The sequence below is a fragment of the Mus musculus genome, chromosome 11 (genome assembly GCF_000001635.26).
Source record: "Mus musculus strain C57BL/6J chromosome 11, GRCm38.p6 C57BL/6J".
In the NCBI taxonomy this organism is placed as follows: domain Eukaryota; kingdom Metazoa; phylum Chordata; class Mammalia; order Rodentia; family Muridae; genus Mus; species Mus musculus.
This window is the reverse complement of record NC_000077.6, coordinates 77,043,936-77,063,619: the sequence shown is the minus strand read 5'-3', so window position 1 is coordinate 77,063,619 and position 19,684 is coordinate 77,043,936. Positions and strand designations below refer to the sequence as shown.

The 19,684-nt window shown below is 38.6% G+C and overlaps 1 protein-coding gene and 1 non-coding gene across 2 annotated transcripts in view; one reads left to right on the top strand and one right to left on the bottom strand.

Moving 5' to 3' along the window:
* Nsrp1 (nuclear speckle regulatory protein 1) overlaps positions 1 to 19,328 on the top strand; it is a 34,146-nt gene extending 14,818 nt beyond the window's left edge. The window contains exons 3-7 of the mRNA NM_001012309.2: positions 8,620 to 8,676; positions 12,908 to 13,036; positions 14,140 to 14,347; positions 15,159 to 15,267; positions 16,866 to 19,328. Of these exons, the coding sequence (NP_001012309.1) occupies positions 8,620 to 8,676; positions 12,908 to 13,036; positions 14,140 to 14,347; positions 15,159 to 15,267; positions 16,866 to 17,880 (1,518 nt within the window). The 3' untranslated portion in view covers positions 17,881 to 19,328. The remainder of the gene's footprint in view (positions 1 to 8,619; positions 8,677 to 12,907; positions 13,037 to 14,139; positions 14,348 to 15,158; positions 15,268 to 16,865) is intronic.
* Positions 10,553 to 10,673, bottom strand: Gm22772. The gene has a single exon (XR_003949919.1). It is a non-coding gene; the product is annotated as a small nucleolar RNA SNORA33 (small nucleolar RNA).
* Positions 19,329 to 19,684: the final 356 nt, after the last annotated feature.

The window sequence follows — 19,684 nt, the reverse complement described above, 5'->3', positions numbered from 1 at the left end:
TTCCTGCCTCCCAGCCTTATCTGCAAGAACTACATCTTTAGTGTCAAGAGACTGTGTGTTTATAACAGAACTCTAATAAAGTCTGTCCTGGGCATACTGCACACCTGACTTGGTCATTGCCATTATCTAAGGGGTTCAAACTATTGCTTGTCTTTAAAAAGAGAAATACACTGCCAAGTATATTTCATTAAAATTGGCCTTGCATAGGAAGGATAATAAGACCTTTGGCTCTTCTGAGTGTGCTAGCTGTTGCCAGCATGGTTTATAGTGTTGCTTTTGAAAATAAGTTTGTGTTTCTAACTGAAAAAACATAGAATTTTTTTTATTGATAAGTTAAAGTTGAAAGAGATACTATTTTCTCTCTCTCTCTTTCTCTCTCTATGTGTGTGTGTGTATATATATATTACCATTATTTATAACCATTTATATATATATATATATATATATATATATGTTTTCATTAAACTTGTTTTCTAATACTAATTTTGATTGCTGTAACATGAGGTACAGAAAATGAGATCTGAGGATTTTTTTCCTTTTTTGTCGTCTTATACTATGTGTCATAAAACTATACTGTTTTCATTATGAGAAACTCAGAATTGACTTTATACATGCGCTTTATGCTGCTCACACTTTTTGCTGTGGCTTTTTATCTCAGAGAAATTATCACACAAAGCAGGTAAGATGGAATTTCAGGCCTGTATCCTTCATTAGCACATGCCTATGTAGAAATGACTGGTTTCTTCAACAAACACAAGAACTATTACACGCAGCAGACGTCTGTTCTGAGTTGTTACTAACAACCGTCATTTCCAGGCACACTGAAGTCTTCAGTCTGCACTTGTCCTGAGTTAGCTCTTTGTTCCCTACCTCTTATCCTCTCTTGCATTCCTTTTTAATGATACCATGCTGTGATTGATAGATAATACATTATTTTTATATAGGTAGTTCTTAAATTGTATTTTATTTATTATATTAGAGATTGAACCCAGGACCTCATGCATGTTAGGCAAATCTTCCACTTGGCCATATCCCAAACACCCTTGGGGTGTGTGAGAGAGTTTTTGAGTTATAGATCTCATTATTTTCAGTTAAGACTTTCTAACTTCAACATGCACAACTGTTTTACCCATCTGAGAGTCAAAACTTTAATTACTTTGAGTTTCCTGCTGCTACAGTGATGATTTTTTTTTTTAATGTACATGTTCATGTCTAACATGTATAAGAGTTTCTTTGGGGGTATATATCCAGGTATAGGAACTTCGAATGTTTTCTCACTAAATATGAATTTTATTTTTTCTTCCGATATATAAACTTTATCAGATTAAAGATTTTTTTAAATTTAAAGTTAACTATTTTCTATACGTGTCTGAGTGAATGTTCTGCTTGCACGTGTGTCTGTGCATCGTGTGCAGTGAAGCCTAAAAGGATGTTAGATCCCCTGGGACTGCAGTTAGAGACCATTTTAAACCACCACGTGGATGCTGGGAACACAGCCAGTGCTCTTAACTCCTTAGTCACCTCTCTGGCAAGTTTATTTTTACTTTCTGTATATATATGAATGTTTGTATATATCTGTTATGTGCCTGGTATCTGTGGATGCCAGAGGAGAGTGTCAGATACTTCTAGAATTGGAGTTAAAGATGGTTGTGAGCCATGTGGACACTAGAATTAAACCCAGGTTTTACGGAAGAGCTGCAAGTGCCCTTAGTTGATGAGCCATTTCTCCACCCCTTTTATTAATTTATTATTGATTTATTTTGTTTAATGTTTGTGAATACATGCAATGCCATGAATAGAGAGGTCAGAGGAAAAACTTAGGAGTCAGTTCTCTGCTACCTTGTAGGTCCCAGGGATCAAACTCAGACTGCCAAGCTTGATGGCAAGTGCCTTAGCCCATTGAGTATCTCCCTATCACCACACATCTTTATCAATCAAATAGATACCAAATACATTTATGAAATATGCTGAAGTAAGAGTGGTGCTATTTTTCTTCTGTACATGTGATCTTATTACATATCCAAATATTAAACCACTCACATTTCTGCTCGATGTCCTTTTTGAGTAAGACATATTTTTAAAATTTTTATTTTTAATTACCTGTGGCCATGTGGGGACATGCACATGACAGAGGTGCTTTCTCCCCTGGAGCTGGCGTTGCAGGTGTATTGAGTGGCCTCATGTAGGCTCTAGGGACTGAGCATGAGTCCTCTTAGAATGCTCTTAACAATGCTGAGCCGTCTCTCTCGCCCCCAGATAGATTATCCTTAATACATGAATAGGCTTATTTCAGATACATATATGCACACGTACATATACATAAGGTTTATAGTCTCCAAATATACCTGTGGGTTTTAATTTGTGGTGGTCACTGATGACATGAAGTTGATACTAGTAACTGATTAATATTAATTATATTACTTGAGGGGCGGGGCATACCACTCCATTTGAGCCACATGTAGAAGCATTAGGGCTAGGTTGGATTTGTTTTGTTTTGTTTGAGACTATAGGTCTTCTTACGTCATTGGTCCTCAACCTTCTAATGCTTTGACCCTTTAATACAGTTCCTCATGTTGTGGGGACCCCAATCATAAAATTATTTTCATTGCTACTTTATAAATGTAATTTTGTTACTGTTGTAAATTATAATGTAGATATCTGCTGTGTGATTATTGAGAACTACTACTTTAGGTGGTACAGTCTGACCTTGAAGCCAGTGATTTCCCCCTCCTATATCTGGCTGAAACACCAGTTTTGATCTAGAGATAGAAAGAGGGGGGGGGGGGAAGTGTGGTCCAGAATCTCTCTTTTGTTTGTTTGAGACAGTGTTTACTATGTAGCTTTTGCTGTTCTGAAATTTGCTCTGTAGACCAGGCTGGCCTTGAAGTCACAGAGTCAATCATCTGCACTCTGCCTTCCACTGCTGAGATTAAAGGTGTGTGCAACCAATGCCTGACAATGGTCCCGAGTGTTTTTTGTGCTTTATGTGAGAATTACAAGGCTGGGTGGTGGAAATAGTCTACAAATTGCAAATTTGAGCCATGTGGACACTATGGCCTATCTGGTCATAGCCAGTTATTGCTTCTTGGAATATAAGAGCCTGCTGGAGGAGGTGGTTTAGAGTTTAGGATCTGATTTGTTGGGTGACATGAACGACGTGCTCCTGGCAATCCTTTACTTAAGAATTAGCTAGTCCTCAGAGGAGCATTTTCCCTAGAACATCAGATATATAGAGAAGTAAGAACATATAATTGCTGTATTGGTTCTGGGATGAAACGGTGGCAAATAGGTAAATATAGACTATAAGAAAATGCAGAAGTTATCTGTTCTTATTCCTATTTTTAGAAGAATAAATTCAGTCTTGCAAAAAGCTAGGTGTTCCCAGGCCCCTTGCTTTCTATTATTTATAACAGTTTATATATATGTATATAAAATAGGTCTGGGCTGGAAAGAGGCTTGGTGGTTCAGAGCACTGGTTGTTCTTCACAGGACTAGGGTTCAGATCCCAGCATCAACATGGTGGCTCACAACCGTCTATAATTTTATTTCCAGGAGAGCGGGCCACCAGACACACACTTGGTAGACAGACAAACATTTATTCAGATAAATACCTATACACATAAAATTAAAAGTAAATGTAAGAAAAGTAGAGAGGTCTGGGGTCATGGCTCAGTCAGGAGTGTGAGCTTTAAGCCTGAGGATACAAGTTCAGATGCCCAGGACCCTTGTCGATGCACGCCTATAGCCGGAGCTGGGGCATGAATACCAGCAGAATTCTGGAGCTTACCAATCAGTGAATGAAACCCATCTCAAAAACTGAGGTGGAGACTGATGGAGGCCAGACGGAGGAGAGCACCAGAAATCACTGTCTGGCCTCTGGACGTTCCCATACAGGTGAGCATACACTTGTGCATTTGCACACACACAAAATGGGGATTGTTTGGTCCTTGAAAATTTAATAGAAATCTATAAAACTGCGAGGGTTTAGGGCTATAGAAAAAGAACGATTCTTTTTTATTTTTTGGTTATTAGCCTATTTGTTTTTTATACTTCTTAGATTTTCAGATTTGTTAACAAAACTATTCATGATAGTTTTTTAACACTTTCATCTATCATCATTTGTATCTTCTCATTTTTTCTGATTGCTCTTACAGAATCTTACTTAACCAACTAATCTTTTCAAAAGACCAGCTTTTGATTGTTCATCTTTGTATTTTGCTAACTTATTCTTTTTTGATTACTTCTCCAGTCTTGTTCCCTTCCTTATAAGAACATCCTTTTGAGCACAGTTTTAGTTGATTCCTTGGTGAATGAGTCTCAGTAATACTTGGAGATACTTTCTCTTGTAATGGCCATTCCTGTGTCAGAGCAAAGCAACCTCATAGAAAGTTACACAGTCCCGAACTTCTCCTCCTGATATATGAGCCAACGGTATAGGTTTGTTTGTTTGTTTGTTTTATCCATTTTTTTTTATATGTATGACAATGTGTGTGCATGTGAATTTGTTTGGGTGTGGGCATACCTGGGTATGGTTGTGCATGTGTGAGTGTTTGTATAGAGGCCAGAGGTAGATGTCAGGAATCATCGGAGTTGCCTTTATACCTTATTCATTCAGCTAGTTCCCTCTGGGAACCCCTGCCCCTGCCTTCTGAGGCTGGGATTATGGGTGGGCCACCACATCCACCGATCATGCATTTGGGTTCTGAACTCCAGTACTGACTCTTGAACAATTGAGTCATTTCCCTTGCCCCAGAATATGCTAAGCATGGCAGGTAGTACATGCCTGTAATTTCAGCCCTTAGGAGATTGAGAGATTGAGGCAGGAATAATGGAATATTTGAGGCCAGTCTGGGCTCCACAGTGAAGATCGATCCAAAAATAAAAAAAGATGGGGGAACACATGAAACTAGTTAAAAAAAAATAATATGACTATTTTAGCATAAAGTGAGTTGTGGTTATCATTCAAGTGAAGGAGATAAAGTGATAAAACTGATGAGCCAATGCTTAGAAAAATCGGTTGCAGGGAAGCCTCAATTCTTCAGAAGGATAGGATTAAAGACTTCATTCAGAAACACAAGTCAGAGCAGGAACATGTAAAGTCAAGTTGATAGGTTGCTAGAAGTGAAATCTATAACCAAGGCAATTTCAGTACAGCCGAGATCTAAACTGAGCAGCTGAGTCTAAACATTGTAAATAAATTAAACTATGTCTAGAATGAAAACATACTGCAGTGTAAGACTGATTTTTAAGAACAGAAAGCAGGTAAGCAAAAATAGAATCCAGAGTATGTAGCAGAAATAGGTCAAAGTCAAGTATATATACTACAGAGTGAACAAAAGAAGCAGCTGTGCACAGAATAGGAGCTCATACAAAATTTCTCTCAAGAGAAAACTAGGTAACTAGTTATCTTCTATTCTTGGTTGCTCAGTGAGAAATGGCCTTATCAAAGCACTCCTAATATAGTCTGGAAAAAAATATACTTTTCCTTTTTTTTTTTTTTTTTTTTTGAGACGGGGTTTCCTATGTAGTTCTGTCTGTCCTGGGACTCACTATATAGACCAGCCTGGCGTTGGATATGCCTGCCTCTGCCTTTCCAGTACTGGGGCTAGAATTAACAGTGTGTACCATCACACCCAGATAGTTGCTGAAATTTTACTTCTTGGGAGTGATTTATTCGTGTGTGTGTGTGTGTGTGTGTGTGTGTGTGTGTTTATATAATTTCATGATCTATTTGAGCAGAGATGTCTTACTAGGGTTCTATTTACTGGCAGTAGTGCCCAGTATGGTGTCTTTTACACAGCAAGATCCTCAAGTGATGTTAAAAGTGTTAAAACAGTAAAGCCATTTTTTTTAAAAGTTAAATTTCCACTACTGAAATATCATAGTATTTAATAAAATAAATTTGTATGCTTGACTTCCTCGTGCACTCAAAAGCCTAAACATGGAGATAATTTTAAGTCCTGACAAGTACTAAGCCAAACTTCTCTGTGTAGGTATTTCATAGATGAGGGGGATTAGCTTTGTCTTCACACACTTGTCACAACTCTTAAACAGGTTTTGCATTAATAATGAGTATAAATATAAGATTGCCAAATCTCGGGACTATTAAATGGTAAATTGTCCATTACTAAGTTAAAAAAAGAAGAGGGAGTTCTCATCTCTTGAGTTCCCAACACAGCAGATCATAGCTGTGAGCCTTTTGGAAAGAAGTATTAGTTCTTGAACTGTTTTTTATTTAGCTAAGAACTATTTTGGATGTGGGTAGGTAAACTCTTATTTCAGGAAAAAGGCAATAAATCTTGCTGCAGCCCCCACCCCCATACCTTATTAGGCGCAGGACAGGTTAATTTCTATAAAATGCAAATGCAAAACTTTGGTTTAGCTAAAGATTATGACTAAAAAAAACAATATAAATAGTGGCCCATATCTGTAAGTTTCTCAGCCTTGCACAGCCTCTTGGTGAGAGCACACCAGCAGCATTTGCAGAACTGCCTCTTGTTAATCATCACGGCACAGGAGGCAGTTCAGCTAAATGGTGGCGAAAAAGTCTCCTCGTTAGGCCAGGTCTCACCACAGTTCAGTGTAGCAAACATTGGATTGCTTGAATCGGTTTTATTCTCATAGAATATCAGAGTGCATAAACAAAGAAAATCAAATTGGAGATTCTTCTGAATTGTGTAGTTCTCAATGCCCATACCTGACAGCATTATTTATCTTTAACCCTTAGAATTATGTGCTAAGTAGGATAAATGCTAATTTTTCTTATCTGAAACCAAAATAGACAGAAGCCTACTTGCTTAGGGGCTAAGGTTGTTAAACTAAAACATTTGTTAACCTTCAGGTTTTGTAGATTTTTTTTTAAAGATTTTTGGCAGAAAATGTATATATATATTTTAAGTATTTGTATGGGTTTTCTTTTGTTTTTTTCACTTTTAGGGTGGTCCAAATGTTTATATTTAATCTTTCTTATAAAATACAATCTTTAAAGGCTCTTAGAGAAAATTATTTTTGTCTTAAGTTAAAAATGAATGGTACTGGGCTGGCAAGATGGCTCAGCAGGTAAGAGCACCAAATGCTCTTCCAAAGGTTCTGAGTTCAAATCCCAGCAACCACATTGCGGCTCACAACCACCCATAATGAGATCTGGTGCCCTCTTCTGGTGTGTCTGAAGACAGCTACTGTGTACTTATGTATAATGAGAAATCTTTGAGCTGGAGAGAGCACAGACTGGGTGAGTGAGGTCAACCGGAGTGAGCAGAGGTCCTAAAATTCAATTCCCAACAACCACATGAAGGCTCACAACCATCTTGCACAGCTACAGTATAGTCATATACATAAACAAATCTTTAAAAAAAATGAATAGTACTCTATGGTTCAACAAAAAGGTACCATTAATGACTATTCTTTGTAAATTTACTCTGAACTGGTCTTAGGCAGAATTAGAATTGTTGGTTTGCTTATGCTTTAGTAATCAACTAATGAGTGTATTTTGTAGTTTGAGCATATTTATCTCCCCTGACTTGAGCTATATGTATATTGTGAAGTAGGAACTATTAAATGGTAGAGATATTGAAGTGGGGAAATTTGACAACTGTGTGAAACAGGAACTCAGATCTCTGAATCTCTTGTGAGTGTTATTTTGAATTTCTTCCTTATGTGCTGTAGTCTAGAAACTAAACACTGATTCAGTGTTGACGGTAGTTATATATCATAGTTTTATTTTATGCATGTATGAAATCTATTTCTTCCCATTCTTAGTTCATTGTTGCTTTCTCTGATTTATAGAGGGAGAGAAATCTTTCATTGCACTAATTAGATTGATAGACATAAAATATATTGGAAATATATATTAATCCTTTGAATGTTTTAAGTTGATAATCTGACTGGATATAGTGATCCCAACACTGAGGAGGCAGAGGCAGGCAGATGACTCCTGTGAATTCAAGGCTAGCCTTGTCCATGTGGCAAGATCCAGGAGACCAGGGCTGCAGTAGTGAGACTGTCTCAAAAGACAAACAAAGGTCTCACTGAAAGTGCCGCTTAACAAGGGGACTTGGGTTGGACGACTAATGCATTAGACAGCACTGGCAGCGCCTTAACATGCGGGTCCATTCTCTTTGGCTGGAACAGTAGGATTACTGGTTACATTGTAGTTCTCTTTCTGGTTGACTCTGAGCCTCCTGGCTGTTTCCCTAAATGACTGTAAAGACTGTTCCCACATCCTCACGGGCTTGTCTTTTTGATACTAGATGTTTTAACTGTATTGAAGTGGTAGCTTGTAGCTTCAGTTTACACCTTTTTGTTCTTTGTAATACTGAGCCTTTTTCATATGCCTGTTAACCACTTAAAGCAATGTTTATGTCTTTAGCTCATTGTTCTGTTTTATTCATTTCAGCTATATAGTGTACAAATAACAACCAGCTTTTTTTTTGTCTTAGAGTCTGTTCTGATGCATTATAATGGAAAATAATTTGTCTCCTAATATTTAGGGAAAAGACCCTGGTCAGGGTTAATTTAATTAGTTTTCACTTTTAATTCTTAAGTAAGGAACCATTTACCAACCAGATACTGGGAAAGGAATTTAAATTAAATAAACAATGCCTTTTTTCTGTCTTACAGACTTCCGTGAGCGAAAGCCTTCAGAGGGAAGCTGCTAAGAAGCAGGCCATGAAACAGGTACGAGGTGAAAGAAAGAAATACAGTCAACCAAGTGCTTTGGTACCTAGTACTGAGATAAAACAGGCTAAATGTATGTAATGAAATCATTGTATTTCTTAAACAGTGTAAAATGTTTCTCAGTTTATATAGATTACAGACTTTCTTTATAAATTTCAAAGGAAAATATAATTATGTCTTTTATTGTGGGGTGTAAATTAAGCCAGCTTTGCTTTCAACTGACACAGCAGTCTGACAGTAGGTTGTTTGCATTGTTAGGATTTGTTTCTTTATTAAATTTTGCTTGGAACTCACTTGTAAGAAGAAAAATGTCTATCCATAGTCAAAGTGATTTCACAGTTATTTAGAATTCATCTGCCAAGAAATGGGTGAGTGGTCAGGAAATTTTTTTTTTAAGATTATGTATTTATTTCATGTATACAAGTACACTGTAGCTGTCTTCAGACACACAAGAAGAGGGCATCAGATCCCATTACAGATGGTTGTGAGCCACCATATGGTTGCTGGGAATTGAACTCAGGACCTTGGGAAGAGCAGTCAGTGCTCTTAACTGCTGAGTCATCTCTCCAGCCCCCATCAGGTCATTTTTAACAGTGGTTCTATTAGGAGCACCCCAGCGGTTTCAAGCACTTCTTCCCATACATCCATTATCTGAAAACTCAGCAGTGCTTCTGACAGACTCCTGCTTTATAATAGTGAGGCTCAGCTTTCATTGCACTGAGTACAGTGCAGTGAACGTAGTGAACTTAGCTGAGAGTGCTGGCCTAGTGCACCCTTCTCCCCGCCCCTGACACTGTTCCCACACTCGCTCTTACCATGAGGTATGATTGCATTTACCAAATTGTAAGGAAAATATGAGCTAGGAAATCGATGATACTTTAATATCTTCCCCCCCCTTTCCTTTTTTATTTGGACCTGAATTATGTTGACATTTGTCTTTTACCTATTTCACTGGAATAATACTGTTTGTAATGATTAAATATACTATTTTAGTATAATTATCTTTTTAAAAAAAGTCTAATAATGCCAAGATTGTTAGGACTTAAAGAATGAGCTAGTAATATATACACTTTGTAAGATTATTTCTCCTTTAAAGATGTCAGGGGTGGGGTGCAGCTGCAGGGTGAGGGCAGAAGCTGGTTCTCCCAGCCACCATGCTGGGGAGTCTTTCCATCTGTATTTCTAGTTTCTGCCGCTCTGCTGCTCACTCTGGCTTCCGACCTATTTGCCTGTCTCTGCCTCCCATCCTGCTACAACACTGTTGAATTACAGGTTTATGCTACCAGGTCTGGTTTTTTGTTTTGGCATGGGTTCCAGGGATTAAACACAGGTAGAACACTTTTGCCTGCTGAGCCATTACTTTTGCCCTAGGGGTGGGTGGGTGTGTGTGTGTGTGTGTGTGTGTGTGTGTGTGTGTGTGTGTGTGATTTAGAAATAAGGTCTTGCCTGTCACCCAGGCTGGCCTAGTTTGCAATGCTCCTGACTCATCCTCCCAAGTGCTGGGATAGTGGGTGTGCACCACCGTTCATTACTTCATACTGCTTTCTTCAAGCTATTTTTTTCTTCTTAGTTTAAAAGATTATTACATTATTTTTTAACTTGTGGGTCAAGAGTATGATATGGCATGTGTGTGGAGGCCAGAGGCTCGCTTCCTGGAGTGTGTTCTCTCCTGCCATGTTAGTTCGGGTGGTCAGGCTAGGTGTCATGTGCTGAGCCATCTAAACAGCTCCTTTTCAGAGGTTTTTGTTGGTGTTGTATTTACATGTAAGAATTTACATGAAAGAGTTGTACCAACTCTTAAAAGTTTGAATTCTTAGAATTAGATACAGTGAAATTTTAATTAAAAATCCTACAAGAATGCTTCCCAATGTTACAGTAATGTAGCCATTTTCAGGAACCATAATGACTGTTGTCCTCAGGGCTTGTAGTATGGCATGACTATTGCCAGCTTTTCACAATTTCTACAGAAACACCGTAAAAGATAAGTTAACTGGCTGGTTTTGTTTTTATTATTTTTAATTGTGTGAGGTGCATGTCTGTGTCTGCATATGCTTGGGTAGGAGCCCAGGGGCATTGGGTCCCCTGAAACTGGAGTTACAGCTGGCTATGAGCTGCCAAATTGTCGGAGTTAGGAACCAAACGGGGGTCCTCTGCAAGAACAGTAAGCCTTAACCACTGAGCTGTCCCTCCAGCCCCTCCTCCTCTTCAGTTTTTTAGAAGAATGCATAAGTCTGTTCTATAGTTGATTGCCATAATTTGGTCCTGTTTTTTGAGACAGGGCATCATTATGTTTGTAGCCCTGACGGGTCTGGAGCCCACTACTTAGCTAATTCTGTTCTTGAACTCCTAATCTTCCTGCCTCCACCTCCCAAGTGCAGTGATTACTCACCAGCACTTCCAGCTGTTTTGTTGATGGTTTTTGGTGATGACTATATAATATTTCTCCTCTTTGGATTCTCTTAGCTAGTTTGTGGAGGGAGGAGAAATTCACTATCATTCATTTTCTGAATATTGAGAAATTCAGAATGGGGGATTCTTGGTATTTTTAACAACATTCCAGATACAATTTATTCATTTATATATGCACTATTCTAGATTCTGAGGGCTCAGTATAGAAATGCAGGACAGACTGGCGCTGTAGCTCAGTGACAGTGGCCCTGGGTTCAGTTCTTAGCACTGCAAAGAAACCTGAGGCTACCAAATTGATTGTTTTGAATGATTATTTTGCCCTTTCTCTTAGAACTACTCTGGGGCTGAAGAGATGGCTCAGCAGTTAAGAGCACTGACTGCTCTTCCAGAGGTCCTGAGTTCAAATCCCAGCAACCACATGGTGGCTCACAACCATCTGTAATGGGATCTGATACCCTCTTCTGGTGTGTCTGAAGACAGCTACAGTGTACTCATACATAAAATAAACAAATCTTTTTTTTTTTTTTAAATACCACTCTTAGCATCCATAGTAAACAAGGCCATATAGCAAATAAAAAAATAAATAAATAAAAGTAAGTGTGTACAGCTCTGCATTTCAGACACTAATTAGCTGGAACAAAAGATTATGATTTGTAGAGCAGTACAAAGGTAGCAACATTAAACATACTATTAAGAGTTTGGAGAGATGGGTTGGTAGTTAGAAGTACTCGTTGCTCTAACAGAAGACCAGCATTCTGTTCCAGTATCTACATGGAGGCTCACAACAACATGTAACTGTATCAGGGGATTGCCCTCCCTTGTCTGGCATCCTTGGGCACTATGTGGTACTCAGACAGACATACTTGCAGCCAAAACACATAAAATGAAATAAGAGAAATCTAAAAAAGAAAAGAGTTGAAAACTACAGTGTTTTCAAAAGAAACACAATGTCAAAAGTTAAATTTCTCAGAAATGACGGGCAGTAGTGGGGAGTTCAAGGCCACCCTGGTCTATAGAGTGAGTTCCAGGATAGCCAGGGCTACACAGAGAAACCTGTCTCCAAATCCCCCCCCCCCTTGCAAAAAAAAAAAAATCTCGGAAATGGCTTCATTTAAGATAGGGTTGAGCTAGCTCTGAAACTCTTTAAATTATGTATTTTTATAAATGTATAAGTGTTTTGCCTGTTTCTGTGTGTGTGTATTTGTGTGTGTGTGTGTGTGTGTGTGTGAGAGAGAGATAGAGAGAGAGAGAGAGAGAGAGAGAGAGTCACTTACGTGCCTGATGTCCTCAAAAGCCAGAAAAAGGCATCAGAGTTCCTGGAGCTGGAGCTGTGTATGGTTGTGAGCCAACCTGTGGCTCACGCTGGGAATCAAACCCAGATCCCCTGCAAGAGCCCTGAGCCAGCTTCCTAGGCTCTAGGTAAGACTTTAATATGCTGCCTTGACTTTTTAAACTTCTGATGTGGATAATTGTAAGTGAAGCGATTATCGTTGCTGCCCATTCTACACTTACTATCTGCCAGACTGATTGTAGATGTTTTAAGTTTATTAAGTTATCACCACTCAGGAGAGAGAGTTGATCGTTACTCTCTTAGGTGAGGAAACTTAAAGCACACAAAGACTGAAGCAAACCTGCTCAGAGTAAGAGGAGCCAGGGTTCATAAGCAGGCGGTTTACTGTAGAGTTTACATTCTTATTTCCTGCCTTGAGATGTCATGGTACAGTTTTTTAAGATACATTTCTAGTTTCTCAACCTTTCTCAAAAAGACTTTCAGTTAATGTTGACTGACTCATATTTTTTAAACATTTACCTTTTTGTAAAGACCAAATTGGAGATTCAGAAAGCTCTTGCAGAAGACTCCACTGTGTATGAGTATGACAGCGTTTATGATGAGATGCAGAAAAAGAAGGAAGAAAACAACCCCAAGCTGCTTCCGGGGAAGGATCGGAAGGTTAGTGCTGTGCTTTCATCAGGACCTCTTGTTTATTTATTTATTTATTTATTTATTTATTTATGAAAGTGACCTCAGTAAAAATTTTAGTTATTGTGGTGAGTTCTTGGTTCTAAGTTATTGATTTGATTTTTAGAGTCTAGATACTAGCAGTAGTCAAGTGAATTATCTAGTGTTTTTATTTATTTTTTTAACCTTGAAACCTTTGCAGATTTTTTGAAATTTTTCTTTAGCAATTCAGTATTTCAATTAGATTTATACTGCTCCTGATTTGTTTTCTGATTCATTCATTTGTTGAATTAAGAATATCAAATAGGTAGGCATAGTAGCATACACTGTAAATTCCAGTATTCAAGAGACAGAGGCGGGTGGGCATGAGTTCAAGGCCAGCAGGGCTACATAGTGAATGAGAACCTGTTTCCAAAAATACCTGTTTCTAGAGCCAGGCCTGGTGGCATATGCCATTGGGAGACTGAGGCAGAAGGGTCAGAAGAAGACAGACATCCTTGGGTATATAGCAAATTAAAGAGGAAATTGGAATGTGTCATGCATTATCTTAATAAACTAAAAAGAAAACTAAGAACTAGACATGGTAGCTCATAGCTATAATCCCGGCACTGAGGAAGCTGAGGCAAGAATATCACCATGAATCTGAGGCCAAATCTAGTCTATTCAGTGGGGGAGGGTGGTGTCTCTATCCCTTACCTGCCTTGGCCTGGATGTTAGACTGGTGGCCTTGATCCTGCCTTGACTCCTAAGGGCTGGGATACAAGTGTGCACCTGCTGGGCGGTGGTGGCGCACGCCTTTAATCCCAGCACATGGGAGGCAGAGGCAGGCGGATTTCTGAGGTCGATGCCAGCCTGGTCTACAGAGTGAGTTCCAGACAGCCAGGGCTATATAGAGAAACCCTGTCTCGAAAAAACAAGTGTGCATCTACCATTATTTTCTCTGCTATACTTAATTTTTAGTAGCAACAATTTTAGTGTAATTTTGCTAGCAAATTTATTCTGAGTTTTGAAAAGACAGACCTATTTATATTCAACATTTCTATACTAATAGGTGTCTTTTTTTTTCCTCTTTCCTAAATAATTTTTCCCCCTAGCCCAAATATATTCACAACTTACTAAAAGCAGTCGAGATCAGGAAAAAGGAGCAGGAAAAGAGAATGGAAAAGAAAATACAGAGAGAACGAGAGATGGAAAACGGAGAATTTGATGATAAAGAGGCATTTGTGACATCTGCTTATAAAAAGAAACTTGAAGAGAGAGCTGAAGAGGAGGAAAGAGAAAAGAGGGCAGCTGCTCTGGAAGGTATGGAGAGTGGGGCACTGCAGTAGACCCCTGCCTGAGCCACCTGCAGTCTCCTACCACTTACACTGTTGTGAGCAGAGTATGTATGTGACTTCAAGATACCATGTATGTGTCAGGATGCAACACAAAAACACAGCTGAACCCTTAAGTCACTGTTATTTCTATTAGGCTTTTCATTTTGTTCTTATTTTATTAAACTATTATCATTATAAGTCATTGTCATTGAAATTCTAAATATAAAGCCATAACATTACATTTGCCAGAAACATATATATATATATATATATATATATATGCTTTAAATTCTCATTACATATTCTGGGATGAAAATATGTTTAACATTAACTGGACAGTTAAAAAAAGAATCTCATTGATAATCAGAGTTAAGACATATTTTACCCATTGAATTTAGTGCTCTCGTGGTCAATTTCTCGAGATCAAAATATGTTGTGAACTTATCAGTAATTTAATTGTCAAATGCTATTCAACTTCAAGTGAAAGAAAACTAAATCTGTAAGGTTGTATCTGGGCCAGAGAGATGATTCAGCAGGGAAAAGAGCTTACCACCAAGTCTGACAGCGAGCTCCATTCCTGGGAACTACGTGATGCCAAGAGAGAACCAACTCCAGTGGGTTCTACATGCATGTAGACAGACAGATCAATTAAAAAAACATTGAAAGGTTATCCCTAACTCCTGGTCTTGAGAGTGTTTGCACATCTTTGTATGATATATGCTCTGCATACATAAGATAAAGCTGTATTGTGCTTCGCTGAATCCGTATTCTCAATTTGCCTTTGCTTTCCTTCCCAGCACATTTGGATGTGACCAAGCAGAAAGATCTCAGTGGATTTTATCGGCATCTATTAAATCAAGCAGTTGGTGAGGAGGCAGCTCCTAAATCCAGCTTTCGTGAAGCCAGGTAAGAGGTGGGCTATTTAGAAGAAGAATATCTTGACAGTCTGAGGTGACATGACTTGGGAGTTATTTAAACTCTTGAAATAGAAGTGTACAGCGTGCGTATTGTATTGTTAGCCAAAATGATGTGATTGGATGAAATGAGTAGAGTTCTAGTTAAAAACCTGAGATTTTGTTCAACATGGTTTTTATTCTACAGGTCACAAAAAAGAATTAGTTTACATCAAAACATTTTAGTGTATAAAATTTCTGAATATTTAAGTGTTTTATGGGTCTTATGTATGGCCTTAAAGACGAAACAAAACAAGGCTAAAGAGATGGCTCATCAGTTAAGAGCACTGACTGTTCTAGAGGTTCTGAGTTCAGTTCCCAGCAGCCACATGGTGACTCACAGTCATCTGTAATGGGATCTGATCCCTTTCCTGGCTTGTCTGAAGACAGCTACAGTATATTCAATTACCGTAAGAAGTAAGGAGAAATTTGTAAAGTATTGAGTTGTACAGCATATAATTTTACATGATCATTAGATAGCATATAATATGAAAGTGGCCTATTTTCATGATTAGAACCCAGTTTCCATATAGGTCAAATTCACAAATTAGAGACTAAAACTTCCCTGTTAGCAGTAGTCACATATTGCTGTTCAGGTAACTTAAAAGTAGATAAAATCTAAAATTTTAATCTTAGTTCTACATTTCAAGTACTATGCTGCCAATTTTGACTAATCAAATGTAGGTATTAGTAGATACTACCATGTCTATAGACCCTTCTGTTACTCATCTCTGATCTGGGAAGCAAAAGAGTAGAAGACTTTTAGATACAATTATAAGATATTATAGGAACACTAAGGGAATTATGCCATGAATGTTCAGTATAGTGGGATGTAAAAGGGAGACTTTGCAGAGGCATATGGGGATCTTAGAACACATGACTGGCAAGCTTAACTGCATCCGATCTTCCTGAACTGGGAAAAAGCAGTCATATGTGAGTGTTATCAGTGAGTCAGTTACACAGCTGGGAAAGTATAGTTGATACACAATAATTTTAGACTTACTGATGGCAGCAGCCAGGAAGATTCACAGTTCTCTTTTTTGTTGTGATGTATGTATGTCAGGGTGGTGGTGCCTTTTTGATATTGGCAAAGTTTAATTAGTAATATTTAAAATTAGATTTAGTACTGTTTTCTGTGGGAAATTATTCTCATGTATTTCTAAAACTTTTTAAAGAACAAAATGAGAAGTCAAACAGCTACAACTTGAACTTCATGTTATAAAAATAGATACTAGATCCAGTTCATACCTTACTTTTCCAAATTATTCTTTGTCTAGAACTAGAAAGAAAAATGAGGCCTTGTACAGACCCCTTCCTAAAGGTTCTGCTGGCCTAAGAGAGAAGGGCTGTGTTCTTTATTTTACTTCTGTCATGTTGAAACATGTTCTCAGCTGTTTGGAAACACTAATTTAAAAGGTAAATAGACATCACTTTTTTATATTGGACCATCAGATAGTACATATAATCAAGTTGTATTGAGAAAACTTATGTGAGCATTCCTTTTTGTCTACAATAAAATAGCATTTACTTACATATTTTTTTCCTTTTTAGGACTGTGATAAAAGAAGAGAAGCTCAGGGGTTACCCTGATGAAACCAATTCAGAGAGCAGACCACCACAGCAGAGCTGCGTCCTGCAAAGGGGTGCACAGGAAGCGGAGGAAAACCCAGATGCTGACCGTGAGTTTGATGATGAGAGCAGTGAGGACGGTGAAAAGCGAGACCATAAAGTCAAGTCCAGAGGAGAAGACACCGGCGCCTCCATGAAACACCCCAAGCATCACAAGAATCGCGCCCACTCAAGATCATCTAGTGAGGAAAGGGGGCTCGGGACCAAGCACCACTCACGAGGTTCCCAGTCAAGAGGACATGAGCACCAGGACAGGCAGTCCAGAGACCAAGAGAGCTGTCACAAGGACCGCAGCCACCGGGAAGAAAAGAGTTCTCATAGGCACAGAGAGGCCAGTCATAAAGATCACTACTGGAAGAAGCATGAGCAAGAAGATAAACTGAAGGGACGAGAACAGGAAGAAAGACAGGACAGAGAAGGGAAGAGGGAAAAATATTCCTCAAGGGAACAAGAAAGAGATAGACAACGGAATGATCACGACCGATACAGTGAGAAAGAAAAGAAAAGAAAAGAAAAAGAAGAGCACACAAAAGCAAGGAGGGAAAGATGTGAAGACAGTGGTAAGCACAGAGAGAGGGAGAAGCCAGAAGGACATGGGCAGTCTTCAGAAAGACATCGAGACAGAAGGGAAAGCAGCCCACGGTCTAGACCAAAGGACGACCTTGATCAGGAAAGATCCAGCAAAGCAAGAAACACGGAGAAGGACAAAGGGGAACAAGGGAAGCCCTCTCATTCTGAAACATCACTAGCAACAAAACACAGACTGGCAGAGGAAAGGCCAGAGAAGGGCAGTGAGCAAGAGAGGCCCCCTGAGGCTGTGAGCAAGTTTGCAAAACGGAGCAATGAGGAAACTGTGATGTCAGCTAGAGACAGGTATTTGGCCAGACAGATGGCGCGGATAAACGCAAAGACTTATATTGAGAAAGAAGATGACTAAGGACTGCCCATATCTGGAGTCCCTTGCAAGCGTAGAGCATTGTAACTCTTGAACTTGGTTTAAGAAAGCATACAACTGTTCATAGAACAGCGACTGGAGAGTATTTTTTAAAATATATTTTCAAAATTTGTTAAATCAAAAGTCAGTTCTTTGAGCTTCAGTGCTTGTGAGGTTTTTCCTAATGTATAGCACTTTCTTGGTTTTACTCAAGAGTCAAAGGTGTTAAATCTTGTAGATTCTCTGTGAGGAAAATTGGCTTCATGTTATAATGTTAATAAATAGCTTGTACAAATGTTGCTTTTGAGTTTTTTTGGTTTTGTGTTAACTATTACCTGGGTGGATGTTTTGCCTACATGTAAGTCAGTGCACCGGGTGGCTGCCTAGTACCCACAGAGAAGGCCAGAAGAAAGCACTGGATCCCGGGAACTGAAGTCATAGATGGCTGTGAACCGCCTTGTAGGTGCTAGGAATTAAACCTGGGTCCTCCGTATGGGCAGCCAGTGCTCTTAACCATCTCTCAGGCTCTGAGGAGATTTTGGTTGTTGTTGTTGTTGTTTGTTTTTTATTATGTTCTGCTTCTGGTGGGGTGGGGTGGGGATTGTTGTTATGCTCTGTTGCCCAGGCTGTTCTAGAAATCCTGTGCTCAAGTGATCCTTGTGTCTCAGCCCCTCAAGTGCTAGAACTGTAGGCAGTGACCAGCCCTAGGCCCAATTTGTCTCTTGTTACAGAAACTGTTTTGTAGATACTTCCTTTGAGTTAAAATATATACATTTTGGAAATAGAGAAAATTGTTTTATGTTCTGAAATCCCTGTTAAAATGTAACATAGAGATAGATCATGTGTGGTTTTTTTTTTTTTTAAAGATTTATTTATTATGTGTAAGTAAACTGTAGCTGTCTTCAGACACTGCAGAAGAGGGCTTCAGATCTTATTACGGATGGTTGTGAGCCACCATGTGGTTGCTGAGATTTGAACTCAGAACCTTTGGAGGAGTAGTCAGTGCGCTTAACCACTGAGCCATCTCCCCAGCCCTAGATCATGCATGTTTAAACTTTTTGCTCCACAGCATACTTGGCTTAAATAAAAATAAAGATAGTAATATGCTACTGCATTTAATTCAACATTTACTTAACTATAAAGGTGATTTCCAGGGTAGGGACAAAGCTCAGTAGTAGAGCTCTTGCCTGGCATGCACAAGGTCCTGGAGTTGATGTCCAAGATTGAAAAAAAGCAATCATTTCATTCATGTTCAATTCTGGGTTTTATTTAGAAGACATCACTTTTTTTTTGTAAGTTTGTATTTTGCAAATTACTAAATTGGTGTGTAACTAAATCTGTCAGCTGAGAATGAAAAAAAAAAGTTTTATATACTCCAGCAAGGAGACTGAAGCTTGTTAAAACTATCTCTATGTTCAAATAAAACTAGTTTCTGAACTAAGTCATTGGAACCTGACATCCTGTAAATTTATTCATGGGTAAAGGAAGGATAACTACTAGGGAGAAAGTTGTTCTCTGGCAAGTTTTCCCATCACAAAAAGACAATTTATCTCACTATACTTTACCACAAAGAGTTTATCATTTTAGGAAAATAAGCTTGGTTGTGTATGTTGAAGTAGATAAAAACTACTATATATTAAATGTCATGTTTAATGTTTATTATTATATCCTTAGATCCAAAGAGGAGACATAACAGAGTGAATATCTAGATTCCTGCGTGACTTAGGGAAATTTATGCAGATCCTGGATAACCCCTGGAAAGTACTGGTTACACAGGGGAAGCAGCATAGCTGTGGGACAGTGAGAC